The sequence below is a fragment of the Phocoena phocoena genome, chromosome 2, assembly GCF_963924675.1.
Source record: "Phocoena phocoena chromosome 2, mPhoPho1.1, whole genome shotgun sequence".
In the NCBI taxonomy this organism is placed as follows: Eukaryota; Metazoa; Chordata; class Mammalia; order Artiodactyla; family Phocoenidae; genus Phocoena; species Phocoena phocoena.
Genome location: NC_089220.1, coordinates 46008420 through 46023382, shown reverse-complemented (window position 1 = coordinate 46023382; position 14963 = coordinate 46008420). Strand labels below are relative to the sequence as shown.

At 37.0% G+C, this 14963-nt stretch overlaps 1 protein-coding gene across 1 annotated transcript; it reads right to left on the bottom strand.

The window, feature by feature from the left end:
- Positions 1-1493: 1493 nt before the first annotated feature.
- Positions 1494-14486, bottom strand: GMFB (glia maturation factor beta). The gene is made up of 7 exons (XM_065871533.1): positions 14403-14486; positions 9953-10049; positions 8529-8578; positions 7563-7612; positions 6989-7071; positions 5877-5950; positions 1494-4302 (listed from the first exon to the last, which is right to left on the bottom strand). Exons 1-7 carry the CDS (start codon positions 14403-14405, stop codon positions 4231-4233), a joined length of 429 nt encoding a protein of 142 aa, XP_065727605.1. The 5' UTR covers positions 14406-14486; the 3' UTR covers positions 1494-4230.
- Between the last annotated feature and the right edge of the window lie 477 nt (positions 14487-14963).

The window sequence follows — 14963 nt, the reverse complement described above, 5'->3', positions numbered from 1 at the left end:
AGGAAGGCAAAAACAGCTCCTTTCACAACAGTAAACAAACTGTGACTGCTACGTAGTCAATCACAAGAAGTATATGGTAAAGTCTAAATACTATGTTAAGTACTGTTGACTTGTATTCATTCAATAGATACCCACAACACATAAACCACGGACAACAGTCTGTGATGTAGGCAGAATGGGTATTTAACGGACGTTTAATAAATGGCGATAAACTATATTCAATAAAAGATCCTTCAATTTAATTTGATTTCTTACAAAATACACAGACCCTCTAACTTAGTCTTCCCTTTGAAAGCAAGTGTTCATCATTTGAAATAATGCCCTCTGCCCCTACAAACAAACCATTTTAGTATCAGACCAAGTTTTAGAAATTTTTATAATCTCGTTATATTTTCCCTCCCCCGTTCCTACTTTTGCCAACTGATCCACTTATTCTGCCTCTCGGTTTTTCCAGATAAAGTAAACAACTGAATCTGTGTGGTTCACACAGATGCCACAAGTGAGCCAGGCAGGTAATAGTAAATAACAACAAAAGGGAAAGGAGGCAAGTAAACAATGAAAAGCTATAAGTCCTTTCATGTTAACATTTTATTTAAACCAGTACAAGCACCATGCTTAACAGAAGACTGTCCAAAATAAACATGCAATATGAACTCGCACAGACTGAAACCACAGCTTCAGAAGTTGTTCCAGCTGTTGATTTTGTTAAACGATGACAGGAAACTGTTAAAATTCACAAGACTAAACCATTAATGTTTCAAGCCTCCTGAATGAGATTACATTGGACCACCTAAATCAGTGGGAACTACCCTGGCATGTTAGTGATCTCAAACAGTATTCAAGTAATTACACGTATATGAACTATACTCCAAAAAGCAAGAAAACACAGTTTCTATCACAACCTTAATGTAGTTGTTTTAAATATCATAGGGAGATGATCACTGATTTGAAATGTCAAATGGCATAATAAGAAACAAATTTCTCAAGAATATTCAACTTGGGAGCACTGATGTTAAGTGGCCTAAAAGAGTTACATTGTTCCAGAAATACAAAATAAGATTTGTCCAGAAATGTTTGAGACACTTCTTCACATAAGTTGTAAAGGCTCAAATTCTGTAGATTCCAGTATTACCAGTCTATTGAACAAACAGGGAAAGCAACTATACTAAGAATATTTGAATTGATAGATTACGAGTTACTCTCTACCTTCCACCAAATGTCAGCATTTAAACTCTTATGAAAATATCTTTTCATCACTAGTCCACATTATGGATTAATGACATTGCTCGTGTTTTAAGGTAGTCCAGACATATTTTTAAGAACCCCTTCCTTACTATCTATATGAGTGGGGAACAAAGACAGCCAAATTTAATTTGGCAATAAACTCCTTTAACTGGAAAAGTTTTAAAGTGTCAGGCCAGGATACAGTTTATGGCTACGTTCGACTCCTGAAAATAGGAGACAAAAAGGGAGAAAAAGTGCTGACATTTTGCTACAAAGATCATTTAGTAATGACAATACAAAATTCAGCAACACCCTCTTAAACAAGAGTATGTTTAACTGCACTAGGCATTTAGTAAACTTTTTAGAAATAGACAATTTGAACATTTATTTTAGAAGTCAATTAAACAAAAACAGCCAGCCAAACAACTTTTTTCCTAACATAATTGCTTCAATACCAGAACAAAGTGAATACTATTCAAAACTCTTTGACATTTTGGAATTTCAGCATCGTCACCTGAGAACAGTTTTCTTCATATATCATTTATGTTGCCATAAAAACCATACTAAAAAACATGCTGTGATTACAAGTCAGTTCTATTTTGACAACATTAGATGCTATGCAGAACTTATACAAGGCCAACAATTTCAAAACTAATGGTGACTTAGAAGACCATGAAGGAGGTTCCCAGGAAAAAAGCTGCTGCCAAAAAGGAAAGATGAAGTTTGAAGGCTGAATGGGAATGGCTGTACCAGAAATGGAATGTAAAAACTGGAATTACAAAATCTGGAGTTACTATTAGGGAGAAGGCAGAAAAAGAGATTGAACAGGAAATATACTTTAAAAGAACAATGCAAAATTTGGTTAGATGAAAGGGAAATATATATAAAAAACAGAGAACACTCTAGGACAAGGAATCTATAACTCTCCCTATAGGACCAAGGAAGTGAAAAATATGTTCTACTGATCCCCTAACCTCATCTGTTGTCTTGCAAAAATACATGTTATCGATAAGGAGTCAGACAAGCTCAAAAAAGCATGGTTTATCACAGCTCTTTGTCCCTGCTAGAGCACAGGGGAGCTAAGCGTTCTGTGTATGGAGGTCAATATTATCTGACATTATGGAGGACCTTCCAATTAAATTTAAAAAACAAAAAAACACCTAAAACATGCAAGACAAAATAAGGAACCTCACTAAAAAATACATTCTTGCAGCCCTAGATTCTCTTATTGCTGCGAACCTGATGAAACAAAATCTCATTTCCTTCATTCAAAAACATTAGAAGAAGTGTCCAGTCACTTGGATTACATTTGCATTTCTGCATAATTATAAGCATTATTCTCCAATATCAAAATAGCTGTTTAAAGAATTCTTAAACATCCTGGGTTAAGTTCTCTCTCTCTGGAAATTGGAATAAAGAACCCTTCCCATTCATTAACCAAAACAAATACCCCCTCTAGCACTTCCTAATCTCCAACTAACTTCCTATTGCTTCCTGTTTTTTAGATTAGTGAAGCCAAACAGTGTTGGAATAGAAGATTCAATATTGTGAAAATTCCAACTATCTTCACCTCTTTATTAAAGTTGGCACAGAAACCTTAAAAAAATGCAAAGCACATATGAATAGGAGATACGCCAACATTAAAAAAAAAGCCTTTGCTAGTTTTGAAATGATTAAGATATTAATAAAAGAATTCACTCACCAAATCTGGGTAGTCTTTAGAGTCTCAAGACCTTTTGTCAAATTAATGTCAAGATAATCTTAAACAGTTACTCATATGTTTTTAAAGTACACTATATATCAGAATCCTTGCTTTAATAATGCCAAGGATGCCATCATCTAACAAGACAGGTGTCCAGTTTAGAATATCTTCTGACATTTAGGATGTAAGATGAGATTTCTATTGATGTGTTAATGTTATTAACTATGGCCAAGGTTTTAAGATAACCATTTTTTTTCCTATGGCACAAAACTAATCACAAATATGCCCCGAATTATAACTCTCAACTGCCATATATTCACCAATGCAAGTAGATAGTTGGAATTTTTAAAATATCAAGTTGGTTTTATTACAAATTTCAGATACACATATTAGAAAATTGTTTTACTTGGACCCTTTACAAAAGTATTAATTTCACCAAATCTGGAATACTGGCAGAGTGTAAAAGTCTTAAACTAAATGTAAAGCTAACAAAGGCACAGTATTAACACATGTAAAATAATGAGCATTCACAGGACGACATTAAGAGGTGCTTTATAAATAAAGTGTTATTAACGTAGATTCAAAACTATCTAGAAATGACACAACCAGGAATGAGGCCCTTAATTAGTTACAATCCATCAATTTCTAAGACTAAAATGTATTTTCCATAAGAAGAGAACCTAATAGTCATAACTTTATTATAAAATCTAACTTCCAGACCTTAAGAACAAGCAACTGATGAAAAGTTTCTGGACTTGATTAAAAGGATACAGAAAATTAAGAAGGCAAGGAATTGATGAAAAATGCTTGTAATGCAGATTATACCATAGTAAGTTATTATTCATGGCTCAAAATTGGGTCACTCAAGTCTTTTATCCCAAATTGATTTCAAAGATTTGACAAGTGATAATATGCTATTTTCATATATAAACTGCTAATATCCAGTATTTGTCAAAAGGAGGCAACTGTTGTCTATCACAATCTAATACCCACTTTCCAATGGTGTCTGTAAATAGTAACAAATTCTGAACCATAAGTTGTAGAAATTAGTCACAAGAGTGCAAAAAGTCCCTGGAGAGAAGTAGTCCACCTAACAATTACAAATATAAGGAAACACTTTACAAAGTTTCATTACTATGATGATTTTCCCCTTTGTTCAAACTTTGAACAAATGAAGAATTTTTCTTTACTGCAGGTAACAAACTGTAAATAACAGTGCATTTTTAGGCATAAATAAGTATTTATGTCTGGTTCCAGTATGGTCAGGTTAATACATAAATACTTTAGAAACACAGAAGTTCACATTAGTGGAAAAATCCAAGTTTCTCACGTAACCATTCTTCAGTTAGGTCTTCAGTATTTCTTATTTCAAATACCTTAAGAAAAAAATCAAATATTTTGTATATTTGAGTATTAAATACCAAATTCTCCTTCCTTTCATGTTGGTCATGACTTAATCTGTGGAAATTAGATATACTTTTACGTTTCTTTAAGTGCTAGGGCCTCAGTTACCAAAGTTTAGCAATCAAGACAGCATAAAATCAAAACTCTTAAAAGCACAAATCTACAAATGTTCTAAAAGAGTATTTCTGTAAATATTACCCACTAAAAGAGAGAGCCAAGTATACACACTTAAAATCAATCCAGTTAGGAACTGGAAGAGCAGGTGCTGATCCTTCACAGGTGGAGGGAATACAGCTGTTTTTATAAGGATAGATTAGTGGTCCACAGCCACAAATCTCTAGCCAGAACCTGAACACACACAGGCACAGAAAGTATAACGGCTATAAAAAGACAGTTTGTGTAAGACAATGTAATAGAGCAGAAAGGATGGGATTTGAGGCCAGAGGAAAGTTTGAATCCTAGCTCTGAAATGTACTAATATACAACCCTAGGCAAGTCATTCATCCTCTGAACCTCAGTTTTCCCAGCTAAGAACAGGAGTTTCACCATCAACTTACAGAGCTGTGGTGAGGATTCAATCAGATTATTTGTAAAAGTAACTTGTAGATTGTAATGCCTTAATTCCAGCACTTTAGGGCAGGCCTAGGATTAGAGCAGACATGAGCCTGTTAACAGAGCTCCTTCCTAACCACCCAATCCCCTTAGAGCAACTCCAGCATATTCCCGTGGTACAAATGAGGATAAGTAGTGTCTATAAGTTGGTGGTATCAATGACAATCATGTGGGCTAAAGGGAAAAAGCAGAGGGCACTTAAAAACATCACCTGGGTTGATAATTAAGCACCCAAGGGGAAAACCCTGCTCTCCTTAAAATAAAAACTGAAAGGAAATATTATTTAATACCATTCCAGTGATGTAAAATTCTATTTCAAAACGTTAAATGTATATACTTTTTCAACTCAAACTAATGCATGGAAGTTAAATAAAGTTTGAAAGCGAGTACCACTCTTACCTTTAACCTTCAAAAATGCCATAAAACAATGGGAACATGTTAAATCTTGAAGCAGGTGTCTCATATGAAACAGAATGCTCTAACTTAATAAAGCTAATACGTATTCTTAAAATTTTAATTTTAGATTTGGAAACAATACAGTTAACTGCATAGCATGGAATTCCTGCACAGAATTTGGTTCATTTAGTCTATGGTAAAGGGCCCAGAGAAGCTTCAAATGCTGCATTTATCTACTAGAAATTACATTATGGAAGATGAAAAATTCTCAATAGATTGAGTAGTTTTCTAAAGCTGCCTATATTTTGAATATGAGTTCTTGTAATCAACTTATAATTTTCATTCCAAAAACACACTTTTGGTTAAAGACTTCTATCATTCTATTTCCAACTAATAAAAAGCTCTACTGCTTTACTGCTCTGTTCTAAATAACTTTCACCTATATAAAGAAATACTTAACTCTTCAGATTACTTGGGTATTGCTCTATTTACAAAGGGAAAAAATTGTCTCAACAAGTTAGTCAAATATAAATGCCACCTTGGTGAGTTCAGCTGTTTGGACTAGCTTATTCTTACTCCCAGCATACATCATCTGTTGTTCAGGCTTACATCCTGGAAGAGACAGATCAGAGTAGAAATGAGACTTAAATTTTGAAAGAGTGATGAGTTTTCATTATTTACTTTATAAAAATGACACATTTAGGATTTCCTATGCTATCAAGTTTACAAACACTTCTGTCTAAATGTGTAAAGGCTGTATTTTGAGTCTTACACTGCATACTGCCTGCACAAAGAGAAACAGCTCTATTACTAATGAACAAGGCTTTAGGTCAGCAAAAATAAATGAGGCTAGATCTCTAAAGATCTTGACTTTTAGAGCCTTGCAAATACTTTAAAACTTTTCAGCACTTAGTTTTGACAGTACATATCAAGATGAATTTTACAAAGGCCTAATACATATAGGTTTGGGGATGCTGTTGGGTCAGTAATGTCAGGAGATTGACTCTGAAAAAGGTTACAGTCTGTTTACGTATTAATTAAAAAATAGACTGCAGTATATTTTAAGTGCTACATAAATGATACAAATAATAAAGTTCAGGGAGGAGTTCAGTGAGCAGAAACTTTATTGTGGGCTTGAATGGTGGTGGCAGTGGGAGTTCTGGTGATAATGGATACTTTAAATACCAATAAGCCATTTTAATATCCAATGTAAGCTACTCTGGGACTATTTTCAAGATTATAGGCATATCACTGGTAACTACTATTTTAAAGATAAACACCAAATATATATCATAATCATACACATAGTTCACATACTTATAAATAAAATTAAAATACAGAAGAAAATGTCCTTTTGGTATTTTAAAATGTCATTACATTTTCCTTAAAATCAATTCCTTGAAATATCTGTACAATTTGACCTAACTACACTTCTAGGAATCTATCCTAAGAAAAGCAAGTTCTAAGAGATGATGCTTTATAGTAACTTCTTTTTAGGGATGCATTCATGTGTGTATGTGCGTGCGCACATACTGCAATTTAGGTTATTCAACACTTTTCCTCCTTAAAATGAGCATAAAATGTGTCTAGTATAAAAATGGTTTAATTTGATCAGAACCAAATATGCACTATTTAAAGAAATTCACTTACCAACAGGACTGGAGAAAATAAAGCACAGAGGGTATGAAACTCTTCCATCATCATGCTGATACTTATAACTATATACAATGAAGGTTTTTCTCAAGTTAAGGAAACTAAAATTACTGCTCTGTTTGAGACAAGTACTTATCAACAAAGTTCTGAAAGAAAACACGCACCGGGGGAGCTAGTGGGTGGCAAATTTCTATCCTGTCCATTTAGGCCACACCTTCATTATTCATTATCTTTCCACAAAATTATAAATGGGCCCCCCCCAAGAGTTATAACATCTTATACTCTCTCACAAATAAATTTATTAAAAGTATAGATTTAATATGGATTTTTTCTCTTTCTCAATTTTTATTATAAACATGTAATAATAAAAGGAACTTTTAAAAAATAATATTAATTTTTTGGTTCTTTTCCAATACGAGCATACATTTTATTGAATAATTTGGTCATGATCATGGTGTAGAAGAAAATTTTGTAAAATATGTCTTTTAAAAGTTGAACAAATGAACTTCATAAATAAAATGGTGACCACTTTAAAAAAACAAATCTTTCTAAAGCACTAAGAAAAGGATATCGAGGTTGTCGTTCAGGTAGTTCATCTTTAAGTTCATCTGGTGAAATGCCCTGGAACCATAAAGAAAACAACTTTTAAACATTTTCTTACCCATAAATTCTTAAGAGATATACCAAGCACCTATTCTACTAACAGGTATAAATTCATAACCTTATACCACAACATAAAATTTTATTTTACTAAATTGTACATAAGCTGAGGTTATTAAAACCTCAGTGCAATGAAAGCCTACTCCAGCCCACTCAGTTTAGCTCTGTGTATTAACTAAACATGGGGCTGAGAGACACAGTAGTCTATGCTCATGTTCCAATTGTCAGAAAATACTGAGTGAGATAAGCCAACTCCTCAGATCAACAACAATATCTGATTTAGGGGAAAAAAGTTAATTTCTTTTCACTCTAAATTAGTTACTTAACTTGACAAACTAAATACTTAGGTTAAAGGGCTTTAGTTTTTAATTACTGGCCAACCAATTTAGAAGCAAGTTATAAAGCTGATTCAGTTTTGGGGCTTCCCTGGTGGCGCAGTGGTTGGGAGTCCACCTGCCAATGCAGGGGACATGGGTTCATGCCCCGGTCCGGGAAGATCCCACATGTCGCAGAGCGGCTGGGCCCATGAGCCATGGCCGCTGAGCCTGCGCATCCGGAGCCTGTGCTCCACAACGGGAGAGGCCGCAGCAGTGAGAGGCCCGCGTACAGCCAAAAAAAAAAAAAAGTTGATTCAGTTTTTACCAGACATATAGCCCTAGCTTCTACTACTTATTACCCTGGATTTCATTAATGTTTCATGGGAGGTGATTATATTACCAAGACAATGCACTACACAATAATTAGCACATGCTTTCATGCATAATGATCATGTCTAAAGGTTTAGAACTCGCTTTAGAAGTAACTGTAACTAATATAGCATCTTTTGGGCAATAATAATTGCTTAATGATAAAACTATATTTAGCTGATCCAACAAACCTCAAGCTCTTCATCCAGCACCACCAGGCGTTTATCCTTATCAATTTTCACTAAAATAAAAATATAGTATGAGTAAACTGTGATTCTGATGTGACTTGATCTACCGAACCCGCAGAGTCCTAGCCCTTTTTTGGCATCCAAAATTAAAACAGGAAGAAACACAAGCATAAAACACAAGCTTGACTCTACAAGCAGTCAGCATTTAAAAGCTTTTACCCAGAATTCCCAGCACCTAATTTGCTAATTTAGAACTTTATGTCAACTCCTTACATTTACTGTGTATATGAAGAACTTCGTAACTCAAATGCACTTCCTAGATGATAAGAAAAGGTCATTGTGACTGAGACTGGTTTATTGCACATGGTTAGAATTGCAAGCAAAACGTGGACCAAGGGTCAGGACAGAACAACCGCCAGATTCCCAGCTTCTCCAGAGTCAGGATTTCATGGTGCAGTATGAGTATTCTGAGAAAGTGAATTACCAAATAGTAGTGATATCTCTATTAAAATACATGCAACAGAGCCCAAAGCCAAACTGAAATACGTTTAGATAATCTATGCCTGTATTCTTTTCCATCACTCTGAAAAGTTATCCAATTTTTTATTTTGCACTAATTTCATAGTAAATCCTGTGAGACACAATATGATCTCAAATAGCTTTACTCTTTGTGGCAAAATGGCACTGACACACATTGTCACTTTAAAGAACTGTATGCCTACATTGTAGTATTTGTTTGTAAAAGAACCATAATTCAACAAGCTGTCACCACCTCATTAATTCACATCTGCCAGATGCATCTCTGTTAACAGTATATAGTTTTACATTCTCACCCCCTCATCCTTCCTTTATCTTTCTAAATCACTACCCACATATTAAATATTACCTAAGAATATAAAAGAAATCTGCATAACATCACATACAGTTCACAGTGGAAGAGGCAATATACAAATCATTCTTTCTACTGTCAAAAGTCTGTGACACTTAAAAGTACTCTCCATGAAACTAGAGTTCAAGTCTACAATTGAATTAAGACCTCAAATCACTTTGAACATAATGCTGAACTGTACCACTTTAGGTGTAGGCAAAGGTGTCTGTCTGAGGATGAACGGCCAGGCTATTTTTAGTCCCCTGAGAAGTTAAAGGATGGAGTTGGATGGGTCACTACAAATGACCAAGTGACCAAGAAGATGATCATCTTCTCCAGAGCTGTGTAGGCAGCTGAGGGCGGAGGCAGGACACTCTGCCTCTGTTCTGTTACAGTAGCTGCTACTTTTTAAAGTGACCTAACAGATGGGGGCTGGTGTGGGGGGGATTAAAACTGGAAGAGGTAACTTTCTAAAGGTTCAGGTTATTCGATGTAGCTATAGGATAAAGCCAAACCCCAAACTAAGACCATGTAACGGAGACAATCGCTTTTAGCTTACTTATAATGGCAGCATTGTTCGTCTCTTTGCGAAAACGAAACTTTCTCAGCTTTTCCACTAAATCTTCAGCAACATCACAAACTACCAAAGACTCACTCTAGAAAAGACAAAAATCATGTTAGCAAATGCCATGACTTCAATATACATATGTACATGTTAAAGTTATAAAACCTAATACCTTTATGAAGGTATACTGACACCTACAAATGTCATAATTATGTGAAAGTATTAATGTGAAACACATGAACACTTAAAGAGCTTTTAAATCTACCAAGCTTTGTATCTACATTATTAAATTATACACATTTGTTCATCTTATATGTAGGGTATACTTTCTCTTTGGCTACTAAATATCTCAAGGAACTAGACACGTAATAATGTGCAATTTCATCAGAACTGTAGAGGAAGGGAAGAATAAGGGAAAAGTCAAGGATCATTGCTGTTAGAAAGTATACTATTTCTGCACTATGCAGCAAGAACAGGAAAATCATCTTATTACACTTAGAGTTAACAAGGCCTTAGTTCATTTTTGAGTCTCACAACTATGAAAAAATAAAAAGAAGCAAAAGTTATGAAAAATAAACCTAAGAGTAAAGACCAATTACATTTTATATCTTAATTAAATGACTACACGGATCAAAAAAAAAGGAGCTACTAAGAATTATGAAAGCAAAACCAGATGAAACAAATATAAACACTCAAAAGAACCTTTTATAAATTATGAAAAAGTATTAGAAACTCTTCTCCAGAAATCTGGCAAGGAAATTATCAAAATCACTCTTCTTTTAGTGGTACAAATGCACTATTGATTGCAAGCATGTGGATGGGAATCTTTTTCTTTAATGTGTAAACTTTGAACACATACAAAAGTAGAGAATAGTATAGTGAAATCCTATGCACTTAACACTCAGCTTCAACCATTATCAACACAAAGCTAATCTTATTTCGTCCAAAAACCTCAATACTGCCCCCATGGACGGTCATATAGGAAAGGCCCAAGTCATTTTAACTATAAATATTTTAATATGTATTAATAAAATGACAGTATGTGTCATTAAAAACATAATGACAATAACATTATCTCACCTAAAAAAAAACTAATAATAATTCCAGTGAGTTATTCAAGTAGAGTTCAAATTTCCCTATTGTTTTAATTTTTTTTTTTTTCTTTTTTAACAGTGAGTTTGATTGAGTCAGGTTCCAAACAAGGTCCACATTCTTTGGTCTCTTCATATATGGGTCTCCCCCCACCGCCCACTTCTTCAGAAAATTAAAAGTGTTTTGAGACCAATGCCAAATACATGTCTCATTACAATCCGAAAGAATTAAGGCTTCAAATTTTAAGTTAAAAGGAAAATTTAAGAAAAGGCTGCTCTTTCATCCTGTGTTGGGTAAATAAGAGCATATGTTACAACAGTAAATAGCTATCAATTTTAAGTTGTCCTTTAAATTCATAACACTGGTAACATAAGTTATGATATACCATAGGATGTGCTATTTATACAATTAGAAAGTACATCCCACCAATACATATTATCCAATAAATTAGGCTCCAGTAGGAGTCATGTATGACCATCCTTTTACTTCTCTTTAGAGAAAGAAATGCTAAGTCATATGGAGCTTCCTGAATGCAGTATTCAAGCCTAGTCTATTTTTTCCTATCTTTCAAGAAAGAGATATAAATCAGAAAACTAGAATTTCCAATCTTTCATCAACCAAAGATAGAACCCTTTAGTAGAAACTAATAAATACTTTAGAATTTTGTAGGCAAAGAGCAATTTGTCATGAGTCTTATCTTACAGTTCTGATACCCAGAGCTGCCTGTGCAATCCTGACACTCTAAGAATAGTAAACCAAGTGAAAAACATGCTGTGATTTAATCTATATTGCTTTTTTTTTCATTTTCACCCCTCTCAATACCTTAATAAGGCCAAAAATTCCTTCCTACAAGAAAAAGGACCACAGCTCAGCTAACTCTAATGCTTTCAGTCAATAGAAGCATTTAAAAATCAGTATAATACCCTGAAAACAACACTGTATGGTAAATATTAACATACAAAGTGGAGAGTTTAACTCAAGTGGTCATCTATTGGATAATCCACACAATGAACATTTAATGAGTGTCAACAAGTGCTAAGTGCTAGGGATACAATGCTATAAGATAAATAGATTAAAACTATGGGCCCCTCAAGGAGCTTATAAAGTCTATTAGAAAACAGACGTACATAAAAATCATCAGGTAAAAAAATATACACTTGTTTGTACCTAGGATAAGACCTAGAAAGGAGAGAAACTTGATGCTATGAGAACTTATGACTAGTGGACAACAGCATGGTTACAGGAGACATGCCTGAAAAAGGCATCTAAAGGACCAAAACTGCCTATGTAAAGGCCCTTTGATTAAAGTGAGCACGGCACATCTAAGATAACGAAAGGCCAGTGTGACTCAAGCACAGAGAACGAGCTGTAACACATACAAGAGGAGGCTGGCAGGGGCTGGACTACATAGGGCCCAGTGGGTTATACTAAGTATTTTGGTCTCTATCCTATGAGCAAAGGGAAGCCACTAAGGTGTTTTAAGTAGGTGGTGACAGGGAAAGTGATCAGATTGCATGCAGGAAACAGGCAGAGCACCTGGATGAACAGACCAAGACTAGTTAACTGACAAGGCTAGTCCAGGTGAGAGATGAAAAGTAGCTTAGACAGACTGATGAGGATAAAGAGAAGCAGGTGAATTCTGTTAATAACTGTTAACGTGTATTAAACGCTATGAGAAAACACTGTGCTATGTACTTTACATGGATCTCTCTTCATCCTCAAAACAATCCCATTAGATGGGTATTATAGTATACCCAATTTGCAATAAACTTATTAATAAGATTTAGAGAGGTTAAGTATATTCCCCAAAGTTATGCAACTAGGGGAGCCAGGACTCAAGCCAGACAGCCTGACTTTAGCCCACACTTAACCACCACAAAGGAGCTGGTGACAGACAATACTGGCAGGGGTGGATCGGTAAAACAGGTGACTCCTAAGCTTTATGGCTTGTGTTAAGACTTAAACAGTGCTACCTTTCACTAAGTTAAGGAACCACTGAGGAACACCAGGTTTGAGGGGAAAGAGATGAGTTCTATTTTGGACAAACTGAGGGAGCTATGAGGCACTCAAGTGGGGAAAAGCTTCCCAGGGGATGTTAACTAAATAGTGGGATATAAATATCTGTGCTGGATCTCAGAAGCAAGGTGTGCACTACAAATTCACTAGTCATCTACATATAGGTAAGTGGTAATTGAAGCTATGAGTGTAGGTAAGAAATGAAGGAGAAAAAAATACAGAATGTTAAATGAAGCATTAGGATGGAGCCTAGGACTCCTACTTGTGATGCACAGGATAGGAGAAATGCATGGGACACAGACAGACGAACAGGAGACGACGTAGGAGAAAAACCAGTTCTGTATCCTAGAAGCCAAGGGGGAAGCATGAGGGAAGAAAATGCTTCAAAGAGGGTAGCGTGATCAACACCCAGAATGCAGCTGAAAGGTCAGGAAACGTGAGAATTGAAGAGTGAGTCCCTTGGATTTAGTGACCAAGACAAGATCTATTCGATGGAAGTGGGTTGAGCAATGAATGGGAGGTCAGAGAATACAACAGTGGGAGTTTTGTGTTTTGCTTGTAATTAAAGACACGAGAAGCATATTTTAAAACCCGATGGGAAAGATCCAGGAGATCCTCGTTGGGTAACTAATTTAATTCTACACTTTATTTTTGAGCGCGGGGTCTAACCCATACGAGACGGAAGCCAGAACCCCCAGACAGCGCAAAACTAAGCTTTTTACAGTTACTTTAAGGCCAAGGGTCAAAGCACTGGGTCAAAAGATTTCCAACTGCCATAACTCGAAGAAAGCATGGATAAGGAGAAAACCTTAGAGGCAGGCCAGGGGAAGGAGGAAAAAGAAACTAAGGCGAGGCCGAGACAATGGAGTCAGAATTCGAGCCCTCCCCAGCAAAGGCGGCCAGACCGAAAGTGCTCGGCGTCCGCCGGCCCTTTGGGCCTGGCCCGGGCCCTGGGAGAAAAGCCGGCGTTTGGGGGAGCCCTCGGCTGGGCCAGACCCACGGCCCCTTCGACCCTTCAGCGCAGCAGCAGCTAAAACCTTCCATCCCGAAGGACCCGGTGAGAATCACCCACCCGCGCTGGTCGCACCCTAGTCGCCAAGCCCGCTGGGCGATTCGACCCCGGGCCCGGCAGGAGGATGCTGCCCTTAGGCGAGGTGGCAGCGTCCGCGGGCGGAGGCCAAGACTCAGACTGAGGGTACCCACCAGCAGCCGGGCCGGAAGCGGCCGCCAACCCACCCCGGGCGCTGCCCGCCGAGACCGGTTCTGGCAAACAGGAAAGCCCGGCGGGCTGGCCCAGCCCTCCGGCCGGCCCCCACCCTCCCCGGCAGCAACTCACCATTTTCCTTCCGGCCGTCAGCAGCCTTTCGCCTTCCCTCGGGTCCCTTTAAGAATGGCACGACAGCCGCCTCCCTTCCTGCCCGGCGCCAGGCAGAGCCGCCCCCACCAAGCTACGCGGCAGCGGCAGACCGGCACGTGACGGTAGACGGCGGGCTGCGCGGCTCAAAAGTAGCCGAAACGCGATCGCCCGCTTGCTCTTCAGCCATTGTAGAGGAGGATGCCCTGTCTGATTGGGAGTGGGCGACCGTGCCAAAATACACTCTTAAAACTCAAGCCAGTTTTTCCTTCCTTTTAACTTTCCTCAAACTCTGAGATCAATTTCCTGGTGACATGATTAAGTCTACGATTTCAGTGGTAAATGTGTGCGTTAACCCTGGCTTCCCTCCCACCCTTTCCGGAACCCTACCCCAGACTCCCACCAGCTTCTGGGACTTGATTAATACATTTCTTTTCTCAATGGTGTTTATTTATTGAAGTATGATTGAATAATGATTGATGTCTAGATGAGTGCTCTCATCTAGAGCTGTTGTCTAATCACACATTAAGAAGTTTCTGTAGG